The sequence below is a fragment of the Lissotriton helveticus genome, chromosome 9, assembly GCF_964261635.1.
Source record: "Lissotriton helveticus chromosome 9, aLisHel1.1, whole genome shotgun sequence".
Lineage (NCBI taxonomy): Eukaryota > Metazoa > Chordata > Amphibia > Caudata > Salamandridae > Lissotriton > Lissotriton helveticus.
In genome coordinates this window covers 684,177,254-684,204,585 of record NC_136070.1, presented here as the reverse complement: position 1 = coordinate 684,204,585, position 27,332 = coordinate 684,177,254, and the positions used below count along the sequence as shown (strand labels likewise).

At 46.3% G+C, this 27,332-nt stretch overlaps 1 protein-coding gene across 1 annotated transcript in view; it reads right to left on the bottom strand.

The window, feature by feature from the left end:
• Nucleotides 1-27,332, bottom strand: part of LOC144783245 (maestro heat-like repeat-containing protein family member 1) — a 111,059-nt gene that overhangs the window by 47,938 nt on the left and 35,789 nt on the right. Inside the window, exons 16-18 of the mRNA XM_078662326.1 lie at nucleotides 20,664-20,771; nucleotides 10,175-10,294; nucleotides 9,054-9,152 (exon numbers count right to left, since the gene is read on the bottom strand). Coding sequence (XP_078518452.1) covers nucleotides 9,054-9,152; nucleotides 10,175-10,294; nucleotides 20,664-20,771 — 327 coding nt within the window. The remainder of the gene's footprint in view (nucleotides 1-9,053; nucleotides 9,153-10,174; nucleotides 10,295-20,663; nucleotides 20,772-27,332) is intronic.

Genomic DNA, 27,332 nt, shown 5'->3' with positions numbered 1-27,332 from the left:
TGTTTCATGTAAAGGTTCAAGATCCTGAGGTCCAGGATTGGCCGAAGCCTGCCATCTTTCTTGGGGATCAGGAAATATCGGGAGTAGCACCCCTGACCCCTTTCCTGCTCTGGAACCACCTCTATCGCACCTTTTCGGAACAGAGCCAGGACTTCTTCCTGCAGGAGAAGCAGGTGGTCCTCCGAACAATAACCCTGGCAAGGAGGGTAATTGGGAGGGAATTCCTGGAAAGGAAGTGCATACCCATTCTCTACAAGATTGAGAACCCAAAGATCCGATGTTATTAATTCCCAATCTTGTAGAAAATGTGTAAGCCGACCCCCCACAGGGCCCACATGATCCGGAATGGTGGATCTAGGGCTGCTTTGCTGCGTTGGCAGGGGGTTGGGAAGGAGAGGAGGAGGAGGAGGAGGAAGCTTGACGACCTCTAGGGCGGGATCTTTGTCTGCCCCTGTACGACTTGTACAGTGTATTCTGCTGCTGCTGAGGCTGCTGCTGGGATGGTCTGTAAGAACGAAAGGAAGATCTTCCAAACCCCCTGAAGCGTCTTCCAGTAGTACCCCTGGACTGAAGACCCAAAGATTTTGCAGTGGCCCTACTGTCCTTAAAACGTTCCAAGGCAGTATCAGCCTTCTTGCCAAACAACCCTGATCCATCAAAAGGCAAGTCCATCAAAACAGACTGGACGTCTGCAGAGAACTCTGATGATTTAAGCCAGGCAGCCCTCCTAGTGGCCACGGAGGAGCCCATGACCCTTGCCACTGAATCAGCAGTGTCCAGACCACTCTGAATGACCTGTCTCGCAACTGCTTGAGTGTCCAATACCACTTCCTGAAAATCCTTCCTGTCATCTTCAGGAATCTTCTGAATCAACTGCTTGACAGAATCCATCAAAGCATGGATATACCTTCCCATCAGACACGTAGCGTTGGTTGACTTTAATGCCATACTGGCTGATGAGAAAACCTTCTTGGCACTTTGGTCCTGCTTTCTGGATTCTTTATCTCCAGGAACCTGTGGAAAAGCACCAGCAGATTTCTTTGAGCAGGCAGCCTGCACCACCAAACTCTTAGGTAGAGGATGTGTCGATAAAAATGCAGGGTCCTCAGGTGCAACTCTATATCTCCTCGCCACTGTTCTAGAAACTGCAGGAGCAGATAAAGGTTTCTTCCAAACCTCATAGATGGGCTCAGACAAGGCCTCGTTGAAGGGTAACATAGGTTCAATAATAGATGAGGGTGAATGAAGCACCTCAGTCAAAATATTAGGCTTATAATCAGCAGTGGGTAGAGTAATATTCAATAAGCTCGCTGCTTTTTTAATGACAGTGTGATAAGGCACCACATCCTTTGATGGAACATTTGACACCGAAGCCAATTCCCATTCAGGCGATAGTTCAAGCCCACTGGCCTCACACAAGTCTTCAAAAGGATCCTCAGAATCCTGTAACTCTCCTTCTTCAGTATCTGAATACCAATGTCTTTCTTCTTCCAGAAGTCTCTGGGCCTTTCTCCGAGATCTTTCCTTCATAACCGAAGCCAATGGATTCGGAGTCGACTCCGACGGGGTCGGTGCCGGCGTCGAACCCGAAGTCGGACGAGGTCTTTCAATACGAGGTCGGGCAGAATCCTGCCTCGGAGTCGTAGGCATCGGCGTCGATGAGATCGGCGTCGACGGAACCGGCGTCGTGCGCTTCGGCGTCGACGACACCGGTGGTGTCGGAAAATGCCAATGCGGTGGTACAGCCGGCATAAAAGGCATGAAGGGTGCAGGGGCGTAAGCCTGGGGAACACCTGCTTGTTGATGTACCACATCGCGGTCGTGTTGTCCGTCAGGACCTGAACAGACTGACCGCGAAGGGAAGGGAGGAAGGCCTTGAGCGCCAGACGTATCGCCCGCAATTCTAGAAGGTTGATGTGAAGCAACCTTTCCTCTGGAGACCAAAGACCTTTGACCTCCAGGTCCCCCAGATGAGCACCCCACCCGAGAGTGGACGCATCCGATATCACTGTGGCAACCGATGGAGGAATCCGAAAAGGCTTCCCTTGAGACAGATTGCCTTCCACGCTCCACCAAGACAGATCCGCTGCAGTTTCTCTGGAGATCTTCACTGACTCCCTGAGATCCCCGTTGTGCTGATACCACTGCCTGCGGAGACACCACTGGAGCGCCCTCATATGCCAGCATGCATGGTTGACCAACAGAATGCATGAAGCCATCAGACCGAGCAGGCGAAGGACCTTCAGGACTGGAACGACCGCTCCATTGTAAAACAAAGGCATCATCTCCTGTATGTCGCGAATCCTTTGAGGAGGAGGGAATGCACGACACACAGTAGTGTCCAGTACGCACCTATGAACAGGTTGCGCTGTGAGGGCACCAGGTGAGACTTGGGTACATTTATCGAAAAACCCAACCTGTGCAACAACTGAGTTGTCTCTTGCAGATGATGGAGCACCTTCTCCGGCGACTCCGCTTTGATCAGCCAGTCGTCTAGATACGGAAACACATGTACCCCACGTTCTCCTGAGATGAGCTGCCACCACTTCCATCACCTTGGTGAAGACTCGAGGCGCAGTAGTAAGACCAAACGGAAGGACCACAAACTGGTAGTGTTGTGACCCAACCGTAAAACGGAGATACTTTCTGTGCGACTTCAAGATGGGAATATGAAAATACGCATCCTGCAAGTGGATCGACACCATCCAGTCTTCTTCTAACAGCGCTTGAAGAACCTGCGCAAGAGTGAGCATCTTGAACTTTTCCTGTTTCAGGTAAAGGTTCAAGATACTGAGGTCCAGGATTGGCCGAAGCCTGCCATCTTTCTTGGGGATCAGGAAATACCGGGAGTAGCACCCCTGACCCCTTTCCTGCTCTGGAACCACCTCTATCGCACCTTTTCGGAACAGAGCCAGGACTTCTTCCTGCAGGAGAAGCAGGTGGTCCTCCGAACAATAACCCTGGCAAGGAGGGTAATTGGGAGGGAATTCCTGGAAAGGAAGTGCATACCCATTCTCTACAAGATTGAGAACCCAAAGATCCGATGTTATTAATTCCCAATCTTGTAGAAAATGTGTAAGCCGACCCCCCACTGGGCCCACATGATCCGGAATGGCGGATCTAGGGCTGCTTTGCTGCGTTGGCAGGGGGTTGGGAAGGAGAGGAGGAGGAGGAGGAGGAAGCTTGACGACCTCTAGGGCGGGATCTTTGTCTGCCCCTGTACGACTTGTACAGTGTATTCTGCTGCTGCTGAGGCTGCTGCTGGGATGGTCTGTAAGAACGAAAGGAAGATCTTCCAAACCCCCTGAAGCGTCTTCCAGTAGTACCCCAGGACTGAAGACCCAAAGATTTTGCAGTGGCCCTACTGTCCTTAAAAAGTTCCAAGGCAGTATCAGCGTTCTTGCCAAACAACCCTGATCCATCAAAAGGCAAGTCCATCAAAACAGACTGGACGTCTGCAGAGAACTCTGATGATTTAAGCCAGGCAGCCCTCCTAGTGGCCACGGAGGAGCCCATGACCCTTGCCACTGAATCAGCAGTGTCCAGACCACTCTGAATGACCTGTCTCGCAGCTGCTTGAGTGTCCAATACCACTTCCTGAAAATCCTTCCTGTCATCTTCAGGAATCTTCGGAATCAACTGCTTGACAGAATCCATCAAAGCATGGATATACCTTCCCATCAGACACGTAGCGTTGGTTGACTTTAATGCCATACTGGCTGATGAGAAAACCTTCTTGGCACTTTGGTCCTGCTTTCTGGATTCTTTATCTCCAGGAACCTGTGGAAAAGCACCAGCAGATTTCTTTGAGCAGGCAGCCTGCACCACCAAACTCTCAGGTAGAGGATGTGTCGATAAAAATGCAGGGTCCTCAGGTGCAACTCTATATCTCCTCGCCACTGTTCTAGAAACTGCAGGAGCAGATAAAGGTTTCTTCCAAACCTCATAGATGGGCTCAGACAAGGCCTATTTGAAGGGTAACATAGGTTCAATAATAGATGAGGGTGAATGAAGCACCTCAGTCAAAATATTAGGCTTATAATCAGCAGTGGGTAGAGTAATATTCAATAAGCTCGCTGCTTTTTTAATGACAGTGTGATAAGGCACCACATCCTTTGATGGAACATTTGACACCGAAGCCAATTCCCATTCAGGCGATAGTTCAAGCCCACTGGCCTCACACAAGTCTTCAAAAGGATCCTCAGAATCCTGTAACTCTCCTTCTTCAGTATCTGAATACCGATATCTTTCTTCTTCCAGAAGTCTCTGGGCCTTTCTCCGAGATCTTTCCTTCATAACCGAAGCCAATGGATTCGGAGTCGACTCCGACGGGGTCGGTGCCGGCGTCGAACCCGAAGTCGGACGAGGTCTTTCAATACAAGGTCGGGCAGAATCCTGCCTCGGAGTCGTAGGCATCGGCGTCGATGAGATCGGCGTCGACGGAACCGGCGTCGTGCGCTTCGGCGTCGACGACACCGGTGGTGTCGGAAAATGCCAATGGGTTGGTACAGCCGGCATAAAAGGCATGAAGGGTGCAGGGGCGTAAGCCTGGGGAACACCTAAGTTAAAGGCCATAGGACCCGTGGGACCAACAGGTGCACCAGACGGCAACATTGCCCTGGAATAGACACCAAACATGGCGTTCAGGAACTGAGAAGGATCCTGACCTGGAGTCGGAAATTCAGGATATGGACCTCTTGGTTGTTCCTGAGGAGGCGGAGTCGATACGACGTCGACCTCATCATCGAGTCTAGGAACCGGGGTCGACGAACCCGCAGGTACCGGAACCTCGACTTCACCAGCCCCTTGCTCCTCACCTTCATCCTCCTGACCAGAAGGATTGGATGGAATCGGAGAATGGACCTGCTTCTGAGATTCGGGTGAATCCGGATGTGAAGCCTCATCATGTTCCGACTCCGAAATCTCCAGCTCCTTACTCAGAAGCTTGACCTGGGACTTCGGTCGTGAACTAGAGTCCTTCCCAGAGTGATGACGTGACTCATGGCTCCTCTTCTTGTGTTTCTTCCTCGAAGACTTCAAAGCGTGAGCTGAAGACGACTCCGAGTGTGACCTCGAACGAGACCTCGACCTCGACCGACGAGATCGAGACTTCGAAGATTTCTTAACTTTCTTATTTTTAAGTTTTGCCACAAGGAGTTTCGTCTCTCTCTCTCTTAAAGCCTTCGGAGTCATCTTCTTGCAGCAAGGACAGTCCTCAACATCATGGTCGGAGCTTAAACACCAGACACAGCATTCGTGAGGATCGGTGATAGACATAGTCTTGCCACATTCGCCGCAAGCTTTAAATCCAGTCTTCTTCGACGACATTTCGAAGAGTATAAAGATAGACACAATAGTATGAAAATAGTAACAAAGTTACTGTAAGCTACATTACGATCCCTGAAAACCGTTAGCGTCGACGACGCGGAAAAAAGGGAACTGATGTCATCACGCCGGCGTGGGCCTAATATAGGCGTCGGTGACGTCAGCGGAGTCGCGAGCGATGCCGTGCCTCTGTGACGTCCGGATCCACGTCGGCGCGAAGCTACAAAAAGAATTTCCGAATGTTGCTGACGCAAGGGGATATTCACAAGGTGAGGAATCCACACAGCAGATGTATCTATCAGAATTGTGAGACGTGGTATGAAGTTGTGTAGTGGAGATATATGGCATGGTATGCAGTGGAATTATGTGGACAAAATTGAAGAGCGACGATGGTGGCAGCAAATGGGAACCTTATGGGCAGGCGTAAGCCCATATACTAGATGCAGTACGTCTCAATTTGAGATACTAGAATAGCACTACAATGCTTTGCCTTTGCCAGCGCACATGTGTGCTCTTCCGCGTTCTCAGAGTGAGGCAGAGAGCAAGCCAGAGCGACCAAGCAGATATTGTGGTTTATGAATCGGTGGTAGCAGTATGCCCATTAAAGAAAATGGCTGCCTGTGCTTTGGCCACGATATTGGGGCAGTGGACAAAATTGTAGATGCAGAAATTATAAGTGCTAATACATGTGCAACATGTCATCATGCCCATGGGACAATGCCCACGAAAGCAGCACACGTGTACAAAGGTAATCTTAGGAAAATCACCTGTACATGCAATTACAGTATAATCCCATTTAAGAAAAGAAATATATGTAGAAGGTTTCTTCAGATGAGATAATAATTGTAAAATGACTTCCACTTTTGCCAAAATGTTTATAGTGTGGTACCGTAGGGTTTGCCACTCATTTCCATACACATGCCAACCTTTTCACCCACATTTACTTTCTAAGAAAAATTGCAGATGTTCACATTTTATTGAACAGGCGGCACACGGAGTGAGAGGCTGCTTCAGTGTGCGCCATGTTATGCACTGAAAGGCCCTACCTGCAGATTGGGCGGTGGCCAGGGACAATTAATCGCTGGCACTTTCAGTTCCACTGGAGTGTGGGGGGGTACAAGGCCACAGGAGTTAGAATCAGAGAACAATTAACAAGATTAGCCACAAAATAATTGAAACAAAACCCCTATGCAATTTGCAACAACCCCAGCTGCCAGGGTGTATTATGGAAATATCCAACACGATATCACTATGCTTATCCCAGCTGTGAATAATTCTGAATTACCACATGCATAAACATTTACCACAGTTGCCAGTTCATCATGCTCAGAAAGAAAAAAAATGGAATGTAGCAAGTTACTGTTCGGAGCATGCTTTGTGAAATACACCCTGGCCTGCGACGAAGGGCCTATGTGGGATGAAAACACTGGTGGGTCTCTCAAAGAGGCGAGGCAGATATAAATAAGCACGTGGCTTAAGACACAAAAGCTAAAAATATGTGCTTTTGAATAGTGTGCCGCCCCACTGATATTTTGGTGCTTCTGTCATTGCATCCAGATATACACTACAGCAAGTAACATTGCATATACAACAAGCCAGGGCTGTTGGCTTTGTCAATGGTATGTTTTTCTGTTGGCTATATCTGAGGGTAAACATGCTTGGTCCTTTTCAAATAATTTGTTTCCTTTTAAGTCTTTTCTCTCGCAAAGGGTGGATTTGCAAAGGTTAGTTTAAATAGGCCCTCTCCTGTTTTTTCCTGTGTTTAAAGAGGGATATTCAAGTAAATTCCTTGCCTTTCCCTCATAACTATTTTTTCAGCGAAACTTCTTTTTAGCAACATTGGCGTGTAACAAAATACATGTTCCAATTATTATTATTATTATTTTGAATTTGTAAGGCGAATAGCTACTCCAAGAGGTTTCCTGGTGTGATTACACCCTCAAAGCATTTCTTTCTGCAAAACAGTTGTCACGTAAAAACGTATTGTTTACATGCAAAGTGCTTTAGTGCCCCCGGAAAAAGTTCGCTCTATATAAACTGACAGATTAAAAAACAGAGAACAGCATAATGTGTCCTTGGAGTGCCCTGGCTGGGGAATATGTCCTTTCGTGTAACAACAGCAAGTAAGTATCATTTTTGCCTTGACTGTAAAAGTATATAAGAATATGAAGGGTAGAAACCTTCTCTAGTAGAGGACAATGACATTTAACACCATTTGTGGGGAACACTGTAATGATGTACTCTGCATTATATTAGAAAGTGCCTTGCTGTTCTGCACAGTGTGCTGCACTGGAAAAAGAGCCCCGCTTCCCAGCAGCAATGAACATTAGTTCTTCAAGCAGTGAGATCAGAGCAGACATTCCAGGGAAAACAGGACTCAGAGAAAACTGAGGTTTCTGCCCGGAGAGTGTGGGCAAATAAAGAGCCTGATAAGGAGCCGTCCCCGCACATGCTTTTTAGAACAGCTGGTGCACCAGCAAGACCCAGCCCACTTAAAGCCCTGGGCCTACGTGATATTTATTTGTGCCTGGGTTATTAATTTATTAAAAATAGTATCTTCAAGACGTGGCAACGCTATGAAACGACAACAATACAGCTACAAGACCTATAAATGAAAACGTAATTTATTATTATTACAGTCTTCACGCTGTTAAACATGAACAGGTGTACAAAGTCAAAGGAGGAGACCAGAAAGAAAGTACACAAGTAAACCAAGTGTTTCTGCTGGGTGAGGACAAAACCTGCAGAGAAGAATGCAGCCCTCTGCAGCTTATACCCCAACTTTTCCTGTCTTGCTTGCAGCCCCTCTTAGTCCCATCTAATATCTCATTGCCGGGTCTTATAGGCACACTTGCTTCCAATGAGATCTGACTGAGCGCTCCGATTTGATTTTAATAACTTGGAAGCAGAATTTTAACCAACATAGCATTGGATGCTATCAGAACTATGCTCTCAGCCCCTATAATGCAATCACACTGCAATACACTGCCATTTGTCAGGGTGGGTTGTTCACGTTGACCTTATGAAGGCCCCTCAACCTTGCCAAAAGGGAGGACTGGTAATCCTGTAACAAAACACACCAGGGTCAGTACCAGTTGCCTCCTGGCCAGGACCAGTCACTATTTCAGCAGCAGTTTTGAACACAGTAAGCTGTGTGCTATTGAATATATTCTCATCCCTGTCCCATTCCTCAATGTAGCTGTATTCTGGGGATACAGAGCCCAGCCTTTACCCATGCCTGACGTTTGGTCCTGAGCACCCCACTATCCTTGAGTCCAGGGCCTGGTCTTAGACCCGGTCTTGTATTGAACACCCACATTCCTAAATATGAGTTGTCTTGGAGAGCGGCCTTTAAGTCTGTGCGCTATCACTTCTGAAGTCATGAGTAATCCAAAGGAGGAAGTGAAGGTTGAATTACTTGTCATTAATGGTGAATTTAAGAGGTTGTTGCATTTGGTATCATAAGTGCCTTCAAAATAAAATGTTTATACAAATTTCAATATTTTTTCAACAAATGTTATGTACACATCAGGCACGGGAGGCTGTACTGGCCATCTATTTGATACATTTTTGTTTTCAGTATTGTAGACCGCATAAGTCTTTAGACATATTTTTGTTTTTTTCCTTGTAAACTTTTATCTTATTTTAAAATACACTTTTGCAAATGTGAACCGCTGCTGCTGGGAAAAGTTCAAAATATGACACAGAAAGAGATGCATGGTTCTTACCTGCTCAGTAGCTAAAAGGGAACCCTTGAACTCTTCAAGTACTTGACGGCATTCGAATTCATGAACTCTGGCACATGTTTGGAAGCCAATTACTATATCCTGCAAAGAATGAAAGACAACTCACAGCCTCAGTGAGACATTAACCAAACACAGATATTTAGGACAAGTGATTCCATATTAGAAAGAAAAGCTAAAGATGGGGTTCTTGTTTGGACCTTCAGTGTTTACAACTGGCATTGGCGAATGATTCTCCACTACTAAATCAAATATATTCAGTGCCCAGAAAGCATGATTTAAGGATACTCTTATACAACTATGTTGGAGTGTTCTTACCATGGGACTGAAGAAGCATCTTTGGATAAGAAGATCAGAGTTCAGTCATTATCTGTGCTCCGTCACTAGGTTCTCTCTCTAGTGTTCACATAAAGGCACTGCAAGGAAAGTTCAGTTCACAAGCCTTCTTTGTGACGAAGGAGTGAGATTTCTTTAGCAGGAGGGCTTCTCCTTTCTTCCTCAAGTCTACTGTGCAGGGATTACACCAGATTCGGTTTTGCCCTTCATTCCTTGAGAACCCCCCCTGACAATAGGTAGAAACAGACAGCTTTGTTGTCTTTTTTGTAGGTCTCTCTGAGAGAATCATTTCAAAGCTTTTACATAGCTTTAGACCTTCCTCCGCTTTATCTGCTATATTGATTAAACTTGGCTAATCTTATTCAATCACTTGCATCTATCAGGAGAGATCACCTAAAGAGGCGCCTAACTATCCCTGATGAAATGCATCAGTGGTCACCTGAACAAAGGAACTATTCGTCTAGTTTCTGCTAACATAGCCCTCATCTACTCTGTGGAGGGTTTTCAGTCTGATATGATTTGGCTATCCAGGGAGTAGATATCACACTTTGGGATGAGAGGAAGTGCTGAGTGAGGAAGGTTTCATGGTCATCATTAATTTACCGTCAACTCTTGTAATGAAGTTACAAACCTGAACAATGTACACCCAGATGCTCCTCAGTCCTTCATGACTTCCTTCTCAACATGTGTCTGTTCTGGTCGTACAGGTGGACATTTTATCTCAGGGGAATAGATCTATGATTATTGTAAGAAATACACTTGGTACTTACTGAATGGTTAGGTGTTAAGATGAACCGGGCAGATAAGAACATGCTTCGAAGGAACTGTAAGATCATCGCATTATCATCACAGGCGGCGAGGCACTTGCCGATGCACCGGAAAATAAAACCCTAATATGGGAGTGAATTAAAGACAGTCCGAGTTCAGAATAAGCAGCAACTCCTGCCCACTCTATGGGAGTTTTACTTATAGAGGAGCATTCATCTTTGATTAAACTCTACACATGTTGTCTCCCACTTTGAAATTGCTTTTAATGAGTTGAGAGAAATGTTTATTATGTAATGTTATGTTATATCTTATGGACATTGTAAAGATTCGAATATGGCCATGAATATGACTCAAAACAACAAAAAGGGGGAGGGGGTGGGAGCCAATAAAGGTCCTGTACCTAGGCACAGAAAGTGCTAATGCAAAAAAGCAGTGGAGGTACTTTTCTTCTAGAAAGTGAAGAAGAAAAAAATGCTGGCAAAGAAGCAGGAATCCTAAAAAAAAAAATCTTGGTACCCTCACACAATCATGAGGATGTAATGTATCATCATTGGACTTGCTCCTCGTAAGGCTCCACAAAGAGTCGCTTTAGCAGAGACCTTTTATTTTTTTGCCGTCTGATGAGAAGGGCCAGTGTGAGGGCGTTTTGAATGTATGGGGTGGAGTGAATGTGTATGTTGAAATAAAGGGACACTAAAGCTGTCTAAGACACACTGAACTAACGTGATGGTTCTCCTGGCAGGATAAAAAAAACAAAATTTGGTTGGGGCAACTACAGGGACATGATGTATCCTGTGAGTGTGGTCAGGTTGGCATGTTTAACGACTGATGGCCCAAAATAGATCTCAGCTACTTCTTCAGGACCTAAAAGAAAAGGGGGATACATCTACCCCACACTTAAGACGTAATATGCAGTGTAGGTATTCCCCTGAAAGAAAATACCTTGTTCAAAAAGTTGAAAATTGATCATCCAACCTAGAAAATGTATGAGAAAATAGAGAAAACACACAGTAAACAAATGTTTTGAATGTATGGTGCAATGCGTCACCAGACCAGGATCCCTTTTCCAGCACAGTGTATCACAGTGTCTCCTAAGGTAGATATGCTCATGCTATTGTTGGCGCTGATCAGTTACCACAACGTGAAAGAAGTGAAGCACACGCTGATGGTAAACAGCGTTTACCACAAATCTTTTTTCCAGCAGTGAATCACAATGCGGTCGTTACAACGACAGCGTTATGATTCCGCATACCATTACTCCGGCTTGCGGGGGGGGGGGGAGGTGTTGGATTTAATATCCAACACCTTCCCTATTGTCCGCACAGACTGGAGCTGGAATAGTAAGTTATACTATTCCAACATCCAGCGCCCCCCCTCCGCAAGTCGTCATTCCAACTTGCTGAGTAATGGTATGCAGAATTACAACGCAGTTGTTGTAACAACCGCGTTGTGATTTCCGTGAAAAAGACAGCGGGATAATAACATACATTTCACACTGATACATCAAATATAACAGAACAGGCAAGTAGACATAGGTCTAACAGACAACATAAAACCAATCTGTGTTGGTGTTACACAGTGTATCATAAGTGATTAGTTGTCCTCAGGTGTGAATGGCATGTCTTATCCTTTGGATCAATCTGTAATGCCCCATAGGTCAAAAGCAGAGGGTAGAGCTTAGCTGCTAACTGTGGTAAGAGCAATGATACTCAGCATTAAGAAACAGTAAATCAAGGGGACCCAAATGACCTTAGGGTGAAAAGAAAAGGAAAAGCTGAGAGCGTTCTAGAGAAGCAACCATACTTATGTGATTTCTGCACAGAGAGTGCCAGAGACCTACCTTCCTCCGGTCACCTGGATAGAGACTTAGCAGAGGAGAAGACCTGCCTTTTAAGGTGTGGGTATTGAAGTGATTGATCTCAGGTGGGGTGCTTGCAGCTACAGGAAGGAGGGATGACAAAATGGCCAATGAGGACAGGAGAGGAGGGGCGATATTGATCCAATAGGAGCAAGCCCCTCACATGCTGGTGTAACATAGGTATCATCCCTCAGTGGTGACCATCTCGGAATGTGTAGTGGTCAAATGCAGGCCAGCCCAAAGTCAACAATGGTTTTTGAAAGGCAGCATCTTAGCAGGAAACTGAGACTGTTGAATGTTTTCTTAATGGACAGTGACAGTAGTAGAAAACTATGGGGCACCTAATTGCTCTCAGATATATAGTGACGGAGAGAAAGCCCGGTGCAGATAACCACTAGCCATCCCTCATGGGGAAATCTAGGTATATTGACATCTACGTACATGTTGGATATATCGGCCTATTCTTTAAAAAGTAACATGGGGCGGCCAAGTGGTCTATTCCCAATATATTAGGATGCTTGGATAGCACTATTGGGCCTATGGCTAATGAGGAGAAGAGAAGGGGGAAGCTCAAGCCAATAGGAGCGAACCCTCGCATGCTGGTGTAGTGAAATTATCATTCCTCAGTGGCAGCTATCTTGGAGTGTGTGGCAGTCAAATGCCCAATGGCATCAATGGTATTAGAACAGCAGTGTCTAAAACAGTAGACTAAGACAGTTTAACCCCTTTAGTGCTCCCGTCAGCCAACGGCCATCGCGAGCACTACCTCCGTAGTGCTGTGCACGTCCGTTGGCTGACGCAGCCCCGCCCACTGATTAAAACCGCCGCACTGCAGCGGAATTCGCGCCGCGGTTAAGCAGTTAATGTTTTCATGGGGGGGTACTGCCTCATTGGTATCAACAGAAACATTTGTGTTAATGAAGAAGAGGCCCATTCGCAAAATACTTATCATAAGCAGGTCTTAGTGTGGTGTGTGAGACTCCATTGCAGGGCGTCCCATATGTGACATGGTGTTAGTGGTGATATTTTAAATCAGATGCCATGTATGAAGTGAATATTAATGCTTTCATGGTAAGGGAGTATCTGATGTCGCAGGGGACTGACTGGGGAATTATACCTTGCACCAAAGGAGTTCATCGTTCGCACCTTTGCTGTTGGTGTAGAGGCAGAAAATCTACTGTAGCTCCTTTCTGAAAAGGTTACCAGAGCTCCATGAGCTAGTTGCTTCTAAAATCGACCACTGGAGGTCATCTGGAGAGTGGTTTGAGTCACAAAAGTTATTGCACATTTTTGTAGTGCTGCACCTGCAGCAGATATTGCCCGGATGCTCTAATATTCTTGCTTTGATAGCCCTCATGGTCATTCCCACGTAAAGAAGGCCACACCCGCAGGTGATCAGGTCAAAACTGTTTTTTTTGTATCGCCTGTATCCAGGTGAATTGGGGGCTCAATTAGACCACTTTGGAATGTTTACTGAGAGGGCATACCCAGCAGATCCCACAGGGATCTTGTCTTGAGACAGGTGGTAAGGCCCACAAGGTTTTCTGCATGTGGGACTGTTGAACATGGGGTCTCATGTATACCAGGAGGTCCTTCAGGTTGTTCTGGGTACACTTAAAACTGAATTGTGGCTGTGGAATCTAAGGGGACCCAGTGCATAAAATACCCTAAGTTACATATTGTTGCATTCATCTGATCGGAGTTGGAGGTGAAGGTGGTCACACAAGTAAGGACATCTTCAGTGTACCTTAGAGCCAATATAGCACCCAACGGGTTCTTAGTGACTGCAGCACCACACCTGTTTCTTGATGATATGGTGTTCAGGATGAGAATGGTCACAAATTGCATGAAATACACACATTACTGGCTCATTCTTATCAGCAACATGGCCAAATTCCTGTCTGAGGCACTCATCATCAAAATCAACATTACAGGGATTGCACTGAAAGCTGGGTTCAGTATCTCAGCATTCAATTCACAGCTCTCGAAGATCAATGCCCAGATGAACGAGCACAAGAATTACCTCCTGCAGCATAAGCTCTCTTCAGACGAAGGTTCTATCACATCTCTCAGGACACATCATTCTTCAAACGGCATTTTGAGTAATGACAGTTGGGGCAGCAATGAGAACCGATGGGTTAAGGGTTCCCCACCATCCATGTATGGATATCCAATACCCACATTTTCAGCATACCGACAAATGTGGTACCCTGGATTCCAGATGTCCCCCCCCCCCAACCACTGCAGCCCTTCTTCCAATACCTCTTTGCTCAACCTTTTTTGGGTGGGAGCAGAGGAGAAGAAGAGGAGGCAACACACAAGTGCACTGGAAACTGCAAGAAACCAAGATGCAGACCAGGAGTCAGTCGGCCAAGGAAGACTAGTCATTAATCTCTCAAAGATGACTCTGACCGAAGACAAGATTGCAGTACTACGCAAAGGCCTTGTATTCGTGCACACCTCTTTGGAAGACCAATTCCGTCTCATAAGCAAAAGTCACCAGGTCTTCCACAAGTTCACCTTCAGGATTTTTTTTCAGGACAGGAAAACCCCTGACAGTTGGGACTCAGGACTACGGATTCTATCTGAGTTGACACCTACCTTCAGCCATGACACCCAGTGAGGTTCTCACCTTTGAAAAAGCCATATTGAAGAAGACTGCACAGATAAGAGCTCCTAGGTTCTTCAACAATTTGTCATCCAGAACAACGCAGATTAGTTAAAGCCTTGACTGAGGATCCTTTGATCGTGATCAAATCAGTAGACAAGGGCAGAGCGATTGTTGTGATGGACATCACCGATTACAACCAAGAAGGCCTACACCAGCTAGCGAATGGGAGATACTACCGCTCAATGAGCTCAGATCCAACTGAGACCTTGATAAAACAAATTCAATCCATGGTCATGATGGCGGAGGCACAAGATTGAATCGCTAAACATAAGGCAGTGTTCCTGGTGAATACCTTACCAAGGATCCGCTACTTTTACGTATTGCCCACAATACACAAGGAAAACAGCCCCCCTACAGGAAGGCCAATCGTCTACGGCATTGGATCTCTATTAGAACCTTTGAGTAAGTTCTGCGACCACTACCTTATACCACTGGTCTCTAGGACAAGGGACATGCTGAACCTGATTGCTGACACTAATCATCAACAGGAAATCAACCTCCTTTTGACCTTAGACTTAAAGCCCTTGTACACCAACATCCCTCAAGATGCCACCATAGTGGTCATTGAGGCCTGCCTCAGAGCAAAAACTTGGACAACAGCAGTGCTGATCGACTTTATCATCGAATGTGCCACACTAGCGTAGAATAATACCTTTTTTAAATTCAATACCTGGATCTATCATCAGATACAAGGGACAATATTGGGCAGCACACTTGCCCCAAGCCTGGTCTGTCTATACATGGCCCATTTTGAAGAACAACACATCTTTACTGACATGAATCCCTTCAATGCCAACATTCTAAAGTGGCGATGATACATAGATATTATTCTGGTCTTCTGGAAAGGTGATAACACCACATGCCAGGAATTTGGATGCTGGATCAGTACTCTTAACCCATACCTGCGATTCACCCAGTCTGCCTCAACAAGGCAGATACCATTCCTGGAATTACTAATCTCCATTAAGGTGGGGAATCTATGCACTAAGACATATAAAAATATCACTGATAGCAACAGTCTTCTGTTATTTAATAGTCACCATCCAAAAGCCCTATAGGAGAACTTGCCATATAGGCAGTTTCTCTGTGTCCGGAGAAATTGCAGCTTTTTGAAAGATTATGGCGCTCAAGCCAAAACACTTAGTAGGAATCTGTCCTCCTGGTACTACGCATTCAGAGTTATCAAACGAGCTGAGAAAAGTATACAAAACAATTAATAGGAATCTCTTTTAGAGACCAACACAAGACCCACTGAAAATGTGGACTAGTGTCCTTATCTTCACCCCCAACTCCAATCGGATCAAACGCACCATATTGAAACATTGGGGAATTTTATGCACTGGGTCATTTGAGATTCCACGGCCACAATTTGCTTTTAAGTGTACCCAGATCCTGAAGGACCTCTTGGTGAACACCAGGCCCCGCATTCAACAGTCTTTCATGTAGAACACCTTGTGGGTCTTACTACCTGTCACAAGCTACTATCCCTGTGAGTCCTACGGGGAATGTCCCCTCTTATAAACATTCCAAAGAGGGCAAGTTGGGTCCCCAGTTCACCTGGATACAAAAAAATGACACTAACTGCAATACAAAAAACTGCATCTACCTGATCACTTGCCCGTGTGGCCTTCATTACGTGGGAATGACCCCATGCACCATCAAACCAAGAATAATGGAGCACTGGCGCAACATCCACTGCAAACACAGCACTACAAAAATGTCCAATCACTTTTGCGACTCTAATTACTCTCCAGTTGACCTCCGATGGACAATTTTGAAGCAACTCACTCATGGGGCCTGGTTAACCTTTTCAGAAGAGAGCAACAGTGGATTTTCTGCCTCTCCACCAACAGCAAATGTCTGAAAAATTAAAACCTCTGGCTGGTGCGAGGTGTAATTCCCCAGTCAGTCCCCTGCAAAATCAGATACTCCCTTACCATGGATATACTGACATTCTCTTCATACATGCACTCTGATCTACCATATCACCACTGACACCATGTCACATATGAAAGGCCCTGTTATAGAGTCTCTCACACCACACTAAGCAGTGCTTATGATAAGTATTTTAGGACTTGGCATGGGTCTCTTCTTCATTAACATGAATGTTTCTGTTGATACCAATGAGACAGTACCCTACAATAAGAAAACATTTTACTGTGTGTCAGCTGTTTTAGATTGCCCCTTACTAATACCATTGATGACTTTGGGCCATCCTCCATCTGACCGCTACACACTCCAGGATGGCTGCCACTGAGGGATGATACTTCCGTTACACCAGCACTCGAGGGGCTTGCTCCTATTGGCTCTAGCGTACCAGCGTGCCCCTTCTCTTCTCTCTTATCCTCATTAGCTTTTTGCCCAATAGCGCTCCCAAAGCACTCTAATCCATTGGAAATAGACCACTTGGTCACCCATGTTACTTATTACATGAGGAGGACCATATTTCCAACATGAACACAGACACCAATAGGCCTAGATTCCACCATGAGGGATGGCTAGCAGTTATGCGCACCTGACTTTCTCTCCATCACTATAATGCCAGTGCACCATGCTTTTCTCTCACCAGCAGTCTCCATTAAGAAAACATTCAACTGTCCTATTTTACTGCTTAGATGCCCCATTTATAAAACCATGGTGTCTTTGGGTTGGCCATCATTTGACCACTACACACTCTGAGACGGCCGCCACTGAGGGATGATACTTTGGTTGCACTAGCATGCGAGGGGGCTTGCTCCTATTGGCTCAAGCTCGCCCCTCCTCTCCTCATTGACCATTTGGTCATCCCTCCTTCCCGGGGCCGTACACACCACACCTGAGAACAATCACTCCAATTACACATTACACATATGTCTACTTGCCTGTTTTGTTATATTGTGTGCACTAGCTTGTTTTTTTTACATCTTTCAAGTTGTGGCGACTGATCAGCGCCAACAATAGCATGTACATGTCTACCTTCGGAGACACTATGATACAGTGAGCTGGAAAAGCGATTCTGGTGGCGTATTGGACCATACATACAAAACATTTGTTTACTGCGTGTTTTCTTTACTTTCATAATTTATTGTCTAGGTTGGAAAATCAATTTTAAACATTTTAAAACAGGTATTTTCTTCTGAGGGAATACCTACATTGCATATCACGTCTTAGGTGTAGGGAAGGGTTTCCCCATTTACTTGAGTCCTGAAGAAGTGTTATGGATCTTTTTAGGGGCCAAAGATGTCCACATGGCCACACTCACAGATTAAGGCTACTTGGGTACATCACACCACTGTAGTAGCCCCTATCAAATTATGTTTTTTTAATCCTTCCAAGGGAACCATTACTTTAAAGTCAAGTTTGGTATCTCTGAGACAGTTTTAGTCTCCCTTCACTTCACTGCACACATTCACTCCACACTCACATTCAAACTGCCCATACACAGGCACTTTGTGGGGCCCATGGGGCATTGCAGCGCTGACCCTACCAACAGAACGTGCACTATGATGCATGACATCCTCATGGATGTGTGAGGGCACCAGGAAATAATCCTTTGGATTCCCCCTTCTTTGTTTGCCTGTCATTCTTCTTTGCTTTTTGATAGAAACAATACCTAAACTGCTTTTTGCATGAATATGACCTCAGATCCATTGAATGGAGAGTGGCTCTAGCATGAAGAGTACCTTTTAGCTGAAGGGGATCCATTGGGGCAATGAGTATAACCCTGACATGTGGTGGCTCCTAATGAGCCAGGTGGAGAGTAATTACCTTATGGAGTTCATCTCCATCTGATTCCTAGTAGGTCGGTGTTAGACCCGTCTGCTTCTGAGAGTCCCCTCACCACTATGATTTCTTTTGTTCCCCCGTACCTCCCAAAATTTGTTGTTTTTCTTTGTCTGCCAGGACTTTTTATGTGCTGTTTCATGGGGCTAGATGTTCCTTGACGCCCAGTTGCTCACAAGGTTTTTGGCACCTATTTACAAGGTGCCTGGCGGAACCTGTGGCATTACAAACTGGGGTTGTCAACCTGTATGAGTGGCCCTAAAATGGTGGACACCCTTTTCCCTCATGTGAGTGACTCCCATTGGAGCCTCCCTGAACTCTGGCATTTTGAGGTTTTGGCGCCCTTTGTTTGACGCACATTCCTGATAGGAATCCCTTTGTTTTCCTCAGATACACAAAATGGCTGCTCTAGAGCCACAGTACGGTGGCTGCTAGTGACCTAGATATACCTCAAAAGTGCCAAGGTATTGCCACAGCCAGAGAAGGTTCTAGAACCTTCTGCCTCGTGCCAGCACCCCAGGGCACTGGCTATAAAAGGCCCAGTCCCTGGCGGCCATTTTAGAAAGAAGAAAAGAAGAAGGAGATTCCAGACTTGACACCAGATTGACACCTGCCCTGTTGACCCCCTGAGGTGGCTGGTAGCGTAGGCAGTAGAGTAGCAAAGGTTGCTGGCGTTGTTTCCGACTGGCGTTCCAGTCAGCTGCGTGAGTGGTGACCTTGCACCTACAGCGCCTGCCCAGCAAGTGCCTCTTTGCCCCAAAGGCTGTGGCCATACTTGTAGTGCCTCCCCGCCCCCCCTCGGTGGTGATATCGTGACTGATACTGCGTGTCGCGAGGCGAGAGCAAGTTCGCCGCGACCGCGATCTTCAGAAGTGCCCCCTTCGCGACAGGCGCCTCCAGGGTGGAGCTCGGACGTCTCCGAGCCCCACCTCCGTAGAGCGCTTCCTGTGCGGACTGAAGGTGAGGTGGTGCGCCGGGGCGGGGAAAGGCCGGCCTTCATTGGGAGAGACTAGCGTCTCGGCCCCTTCCCCAGTGAGCCGGAAGCTGTAGCTGTGGGCGGGATCCACCCCATATGAGGAAGTCGGAGGGAGGACCGTGGAGCCCCTGAAAACCCTGTCGCTGGCGTGAGAAGTGCTGTGCCCTGACTGAATCGCTTTCCGATTGCAGCCGATGCGAGGTGGGCCCGTTTCTTCAGGTGGGGTGCAGCGTTGTGAAGGAACTGTGAACCGGCATTCATTTGACTGAGCTCGAAGGTTGTGTGACCCCTCCGGCAGCCCGTTTGTCAATCTAAAGACTTTGAACTGGTGCCGCCTGTGTGCTAGCGGTTTCAAAGCCTGTAGGCGCGCATAGACTCCACCGGAAAGCAGAGATCTCATCCCGGTGGCAGCGGAGTGCAAATGCTGTATTAACTGTGTTTCCTTGCCTTCTAGATACACGCGCATTACTCCCTGAGTGAACCCTAAAGTGTCTAAAGCTTATTTTGTGCCTAGGGAAGCCCGTACTCGTTATCCTTGAAACCAACGTGAACTGTAAGAGTTATCTTTCCAAGCTGAAACGTATTGCAAGTGTAATCTTCCTAAAGCATTTAATTGGTGGCAGCGATACCAGAATGAACATGTGTTTATTGAGTTAAATGAACCAGTATTTATTCTGCTATATAAAAGTGATATTTATTTGTGATATTTATTCCTGATATTTATTCTATTTATCTTGCTATTTATTCCTGAAGATCTATTTACAGTATTTATTTCAGCAACTGAATCCCAGAGGTTTGTGACTAAAGAAATGCGAATGTGCTTTCCCAACTGAACCCTATTTACAACAGAGAACTTTTACATAAAGGAATCGTATTTTTCTACAGCAGTGGTGTGGTGTCCTTCTTTTTGGTGTGACTGCGCAGGGAGTTATTATTGGGTCAGAGCCGGCTTAACACTAAAGCCTTCACTTGCCTTGTCACTTGAGCCAAGCTACCCCCCTTTGTGCTGGGCTTGCCCATCGTAGGTCCAACAGTCGGCTTTTATAGGGAGTGGGAGAACCGTACCTTATTTTTCCCACTGGTCTATTCCAGTCCTGTGTACCCATAGTATAAAAATGAACTTTACCAATCACTGTGCAATTGAATAAACAGTTCTATCCTTCTCTGCCTTTGTGTTAAATTGACTTCCCCAGTGGTTCAATGCTGACCCTTGAGAGCACTAACCTCCTCATTCTCATGATGGACGAAACTGGGAATCTGAAAGCTGAACTCCTCCATTAATGAGACGTGCCATTCTCTGTATGGGACTTGCTTCAGGATAGACCCCAGGAACTGCAAAGAAAACAGAAAGAAACTTTAACGCAGTAATATATATTTAAATGCAGTATCTACAGCTGACATCTGGGTGCATTGACTTTGAGAAGATGAGTGAACAAACTACGGCTAACAACAACCTCAGTAATGAAGAAATATTATGATGGCAGAAGAACCAGAGAACACATACATCAATGCTTAACTAGTATGGTATGAAATCAGTGGTCAGAAGAAACAAGGAGACCTTTGCAGTGTCCATGATTTACAAAGAAACACATGAAACAAAAGCATGCTGCCAACAAATTACTGTGAAAAGAGCAACAGTGCAGCAAATCCAGACAGAAAGCAGATGGAGACTGTGCAACAATATCACATACTTAGGAGCAGAATGCAAACATATAGACTCTTCGATCACCAGCATGGGGGCCAAATGTACATTTAATTTTAACAAGGGTGAAGACTGAACACAAGGAAAAGAAAATTGCATCTCAGAAGTGTGAGAAGTTGGTCTGACATATGCTGTCCACTAGTTATAGTGGGCACCTTGCACCAGTCCAAGCAACTCTTATTGATGATAGGTTAAAACAGCCTTTAGGTTAAGTCTTGAAGGAGTGTAAAGCAGCTCGGTTTACCAGATCATACCCATTTGAATGTCTAAATGACAGGAGAACCACACAAGGTATATATATATATATATATATGAAGCACCTCTCCCATTGCTATTTTCTTGGATTTTCCCATGAACGTCCCTGAGCAGTACTCACCTGGGAGCCACTGGTGCATCCTGGGCAATGGAGTCCGCTGATTTTCTCGGACCCTGCATACTGAGGACTTTTCTGCTGAGGGGCGGAGCGGACACTCGCACCTATCATAGTGCGGTGGGGTGCATTAACAAACTGCAGAACGTCAGGACTTCCGTCATTACCACCGCAGGCGCTGATGAGGCCATACCGGCCGAAATGCATTCGCCATCAATCTGAAATAAAGGGTGTTGCCTTTTTAAATCCCCGTCGAGGCTCCTGCTTTTTTCTTCGAGAGGAGGTGTTTTTTTCACATTGCTGCGCGCTTTCCAGAGGCGCGGTTCAGAAGCCCCCCCATCACAAGTGGCCTGAGAATCTGGAGCCTGCTTCGGCATCAGCGTGTTTCTTCAAGTTATTGAATATCTACAGGCTCGCCGGCAGTCCGAGTATCTGAAGCGATACAGCGAGGCATTTTCTCAGCCAGGGCAGGGTGTATTTTCTTCCTGCTCACGCTACACTGTGCTTGGACTTACGGTTGATGAGGTACAGGGGACTTAAGGCGAGACCACCAGTTCCATTTTGCGGTTTTCATGAACGCTTTGCAGAAGCACCTCTCCCATTGCTATTTTCTTGGATTTTCCCATGAACGTCCCTGAGCAGTACTCACCTGGGAGCCACTGGTGCATCCTGGGCAATGGAGTCCGCTGATTTTCTCGGACCCTGCATACTGAGGACTTTTCTGCTGAGGGGCGGAGCGGACACTCGCACCAATCATAGTGCGGTGGGGTGCATTAACAAACTGCAGAACGTCAGGACTTCCGTCATTACCACCGCAGTCGCTGATGAGGCCATACCGGCCGAAATGCATTCGCCATCAATCTGAAATAAAGGGTGTTGCCTTTTTAAATCCCCGTCGAGGCTCCTGCTTCTTTCTTCGAGAGGAGGTGTTTTTTTCACATTGCTGCGCGCTTTCCAGAGGCGCGGTTCAGAAGCCCCCCCATCACAAGTGGCCTGAGAATCTGGAGCCTGCTTCGGCATCAGCGTGTTTCTTCAAGTTATTGAATATCTACAGGCTCGCCGGCAGTCCGAGTATCTGAAGCGATACAGCGAGGCATTTTCTCAGCCAGGACAGGGTGTATTTTCTTCCTGCTCACGCTACACTGTGCTTGGACTTACGGTTGATGAGGTACAGGGGACTTAAGGCGAGACCACCAGTTTCATTTTGCGGTTTTCATGAACGCTTTGCAGAAGCACCTCTCCCATTGCTATTTTCTTGGATTTTCCCATGAACGTCCCTGAGCAGTACTCACCTGGGAGCCACTGGAGAAGTGTGGCTCACTGGTTAGAGGAGGCAGACCTGGAAGCAGAGGTCAGCCCGGGACCAGGGTTCAATTCCCGGCTCGGCGGGGTCTTGAGTCCTAAAATGTCCATAGACTCGACAATTCTCGCTCCGGTGCCTACTCGATTCATGGGTTCACACTCTGCGACTCTGGGCAATAGCTTGCTTAATCTCCACAACGGCCCCTCGCAGCGGGATGCCTGGCTTTCACCTTGCGGATACCCTGCCGGGTTTATCTCACAGGGGAATACCAGGACGGGTTCCCTAAGCAAGCGCTTAGAAACCGCTTGGTGATTTGCGCTATATAAATTCCTGTACTGGTGCATCCTGGGCAATGGAGTCCACTGATTTTCTCGGACCCTGCATACTGAGGACTTTTCTTCTGAGGGGCGGAGCGGACACTCGCACCTATCATAGTGCGGTGGGGTGCATTAACGAACGTCAGGACTTCCGTCATTACCACCGCAGGCGCTGATGAGGCCATACCGGCCGAAATGCATTCGCCATCAATTTGAAATAAAGGGTGTTGCCTTTTTAAATCCCCGTCGAGGCTCCTGCTTCTTTCTTCGAGAGGAGGTGTTTTTTTCATATATATATATATATATATATATGGTATGCAGCATTTAGAACGCAAGCATTACCACGGAATACCTTTACAACGCGGGCGTAACAACGAAAGTTGTTACCACGCATTGCGCTGGGGGGCGCTCAAGGATAGTAAATGATTTAATTTACTATCCCAACACCTTCCCTACTATCCACGGGGACTGGTGTTGGAATAGTAAATTAAATTAATCAATTTTGCGCCCCCCCCAGCGCAATGCGTGGTAACAACTTTCGTTGTTACGAACGCGTTGTAAAGGTACGCGTTGTCAATGTATGCGTTCTAACGTCATACATCCTATATATATATATATATATATATATATATATATATATGTATATATATATATTGTATTGATTACTAAACACTCTCTAGCCAGGTACACAACATAAACACGATAGAACTTAAGTAAATAGCACAATACACAATGGGCCCCACGGGGAGACCAAACCATATATTAAGAAAGTGGTATAAGAACCACGACTTGACTAGACACAAGGCCTAGAGCCTGTAGAATCGCCGGGACCCCAAGGAACCACCCAAGGTAGTGACTCAGGGGACCCATGGGCGACGTGTGCAGTGAGAGAACACAGCTGCGAGCTCCGTTAGCTTCTATATGGAAAGTCACGTTGAAATTTTAAAGTTTAAGGACACTTAGGAGAGGACTTTGAGCAGACCCCTTTAGGCTTAAGGGGTTCTAGGGCTATCACCTACAGGTGCACCGTAGAACTCAAGTTACCTCACCCAGAGAAGCCGGGTGCATAGGTGTCAAATGGTGTTGAGAATTGTTGCTGTTTTCAATGGCGACCTGCTGCAAAGTGCTGCTGCCATGAAGAAGGAAAGTGTCCGGTGTGATCCAAGCCTGGATTGAAAATGTGAAGAACCTGAAAGCAGAGGGGACAGAGTCTGGGTCACTTGCCAGTGAACAGGGGCATGATAGACGAGGCCGACCGATGTCAGGTGATTCAGGTGCGAAGAGGTGAAGCTTGACTCTGCAGCAACGAGGACCCGGAGGCATAGACGATGACCAGGAGCTGGATTTGAGCTGTCCCACAAAGCATGTCGAGTGCTGCGGCATCGATGCTCGATTGAACACAAGCCTTAGCAACAGCAACCCATGCAGAAGGAGAAAATATGCTTCGTTGTGGATCAGCAGGGTCCAGGGGACTCACCAAGTGATTTAGAGTCAGGGCACATCTGGAGCAACCAGGGAAGCCCAAGTAAAGTTAAAGTTGCCTTCTCAGGGACCCACAGGTCGACGAACCAGGGATCGCAAAGGTACCTCGAGAGAAAACCCAAAGGGTTGGCTCACTGAACACTCGTGGAGTGAAGGCCAACAATCTTTGGTGGAAATGCTGCTCGGGGTCTGGGCTACAAGTAACCCAAAGCACAGACTCAAGGATCGCCAAAAAGCATATGCACTTGCTAATGTGCATGGTGTCCAGGGGTTCCGGTTCCACTGTCCCCATGAGGGCTACGGGTCTCAGCCTTTCTGAGAGCTCGAGTTAGCCTCTGGGAAGTCTGGAAACCCACCCCCTGTGTTGCAAATTCTTTGGAGTCTGGAGGGAGCTTCGGAGATGCAAACCGGTCAAATGCGTCTTTGGTGCCTGCCACTCAGGGGAGTAACTCCTTTACTTAAAGGGAGATTCTTCAGTCATCTAGTGTCATGTAGATCGTCGAAGTTCCAGGATTTAGTATCAGAGTTTCGTCCAGGTAAATCTAAAGTCCTGTAGTCAGGGGTTCCTACTTTATACCCAAGGAAGGGGTGAGACAAACTCTGGGAACCCACCTATGGGAGTGTTTAGGAATAGGGGTGGCAACACCCATTTTCTTTGTCCAGTTTCGCGCCAGAGCAGGGGCTGGTAGCCCCTGCAACTGGTATGAACTGGGCTATGCACGGGGACACCGAATGTGCCCCGAGTGCAGACTTCAAAGCACTCTTGGAGTGCACCTGCACAGACCCAAATACACTAAAGCCTATTTGGGAGGTTGTTACACCTCCCTGTGACAGGAAACTTTTAGTCCAGGCCTCCCCTGCCAGAGTGTTGTCCTGCAGCAGAAGGCCTGACTCCTGTCTGTGGCTGCAGCATCCATTTTGTGATGCCAGGGTTAAGGAAAGCTAGTGCCGGGTAGCCCGGTGCCCCACACTAGTGGTTCTACCATGGAGAAATCATACCTCCCACACCAGTTACTGGTGTGGAGGTATGATTCCAAGGTGTTTTTTACCCCAAAAACCACATGGTCCTGTGAAGCCACAAGGTTATACCGCACTTAAGAGTATATGGTCTAGGCTGCATCACTAGCAACCCCGGAAGATAGATTCCGAAGGCTGCAGAGGGGCTCTGCTCATGCATGGGCACCCTCTCACACCAATCCCAGCACCCTGCCTTCAGGATTGATAAGGCCTGCCATAGGGGTGACTGATAGGTACATATGTGTAGTGATAAGATAGATACAGGAAACCTATATATGAGTAAGGGGTGCCTATACCACCTTACACAGGCTGGTGTAGCAGGCCATTATGTCATTTTGGAAGGCTTCCCAGGGGTGGTATAATACATGCTGCAGCCCCTGGGAGGCCTCTGGGGTACCTATGCCCTGGGTACATAGTATACCATATACTAGGGATTTATGAGGGTACCCTAGAATCCAATCTGGAATGTATCTAAAGTACATGGAATCAATTCATAAGAGAAAGCAGACAGGCTGGGGACCTGGTTAGCAGGTTCCCAGCCAAACTAGGTCAAAAACCATCAAAACACAAGGAAAAAAGTGGGGGCAACCATGTAGTCAGATTCCACCTTCCTACAAGGAACACAATAATAGCACAGTGGAGTGTGATGACCTCGTCAAAATACAGTTAATGTGACTGTCTGGGAATTAAAAAGAAACCAAGTAGTAGTGGGCTGACCAAGGGATGAATAGAGAAAGCTATTATATGGCCATCACAAGGTTGAACTGGAACAGTGACAGAGTGGTAATTCAGACGAAGATAGGGAGCACTGCTCATGTGCCAAGCCGACTGCATAATATGAACATACTGATACTTTAAAAAGCAGTGGGTAGAGCAGGAAGAGAAATATTGTGACAATCCATGGAAAAAAAGAACTTTGTGCTACTCTGACTATTCTGGGAACAAAAATAGGGGAAACATCCTTAACCACGATGTTTAAACAACTACTTACCGGAACAACGAAGAGTGAACAACGAAGAAGGCTGAACCACGAAGGTAACATCCACGAACGACGGAACATCGAAGGATGGAACCACAACTTTTAGAACACCGGAGCATGCTAGGAAAACAATTGAAAGGGTAGAAGGGGGGTGTCGGGGGACTCCCCCCACAAAAAAAAAAATATATATATAGTAAAAAATATACGTGGAAGATTAAAATCGTAATAGATTAAAATCAAATACAGCAAAGGTTGTTGAAGAAATTAGTTTACAAAAAAATTACCGGTTTATGTCAGGAGATGGCAGTGTTGCTTTCATTTTAAAAATTGTAAAAGCATAAGATTCACGAACAGAATATGGAATTAAAACTAAAAATGTCGTTGTTTAGGGAGAAGTGGTTTAAAATGTAGTGGTTAAGAAAAAGTTGTGGTTTAGCCTTCGTTGTAAAAGAAGTCGTGGTTTAGGCAGTAGTTGTTAAGTTATACAATCCAAAAATAGACATAGTTCCCGATTACCAATTTGTGGCTACATTTTTAGCCCTGTGCAACAGCAGTCAAATATATGAGTAATGGATTAATCACAGCAGAGCCTGTAATTTTCCTGAGTAAAACATGGGGATACACTCTGATACATACAAGGACTAGGTGCAGTAAGTACGTAATTTTAAATTTTCTGAGTGTCAACTTGGGCCAAAGAGGTTATTAATGCTGCTGATAGATATT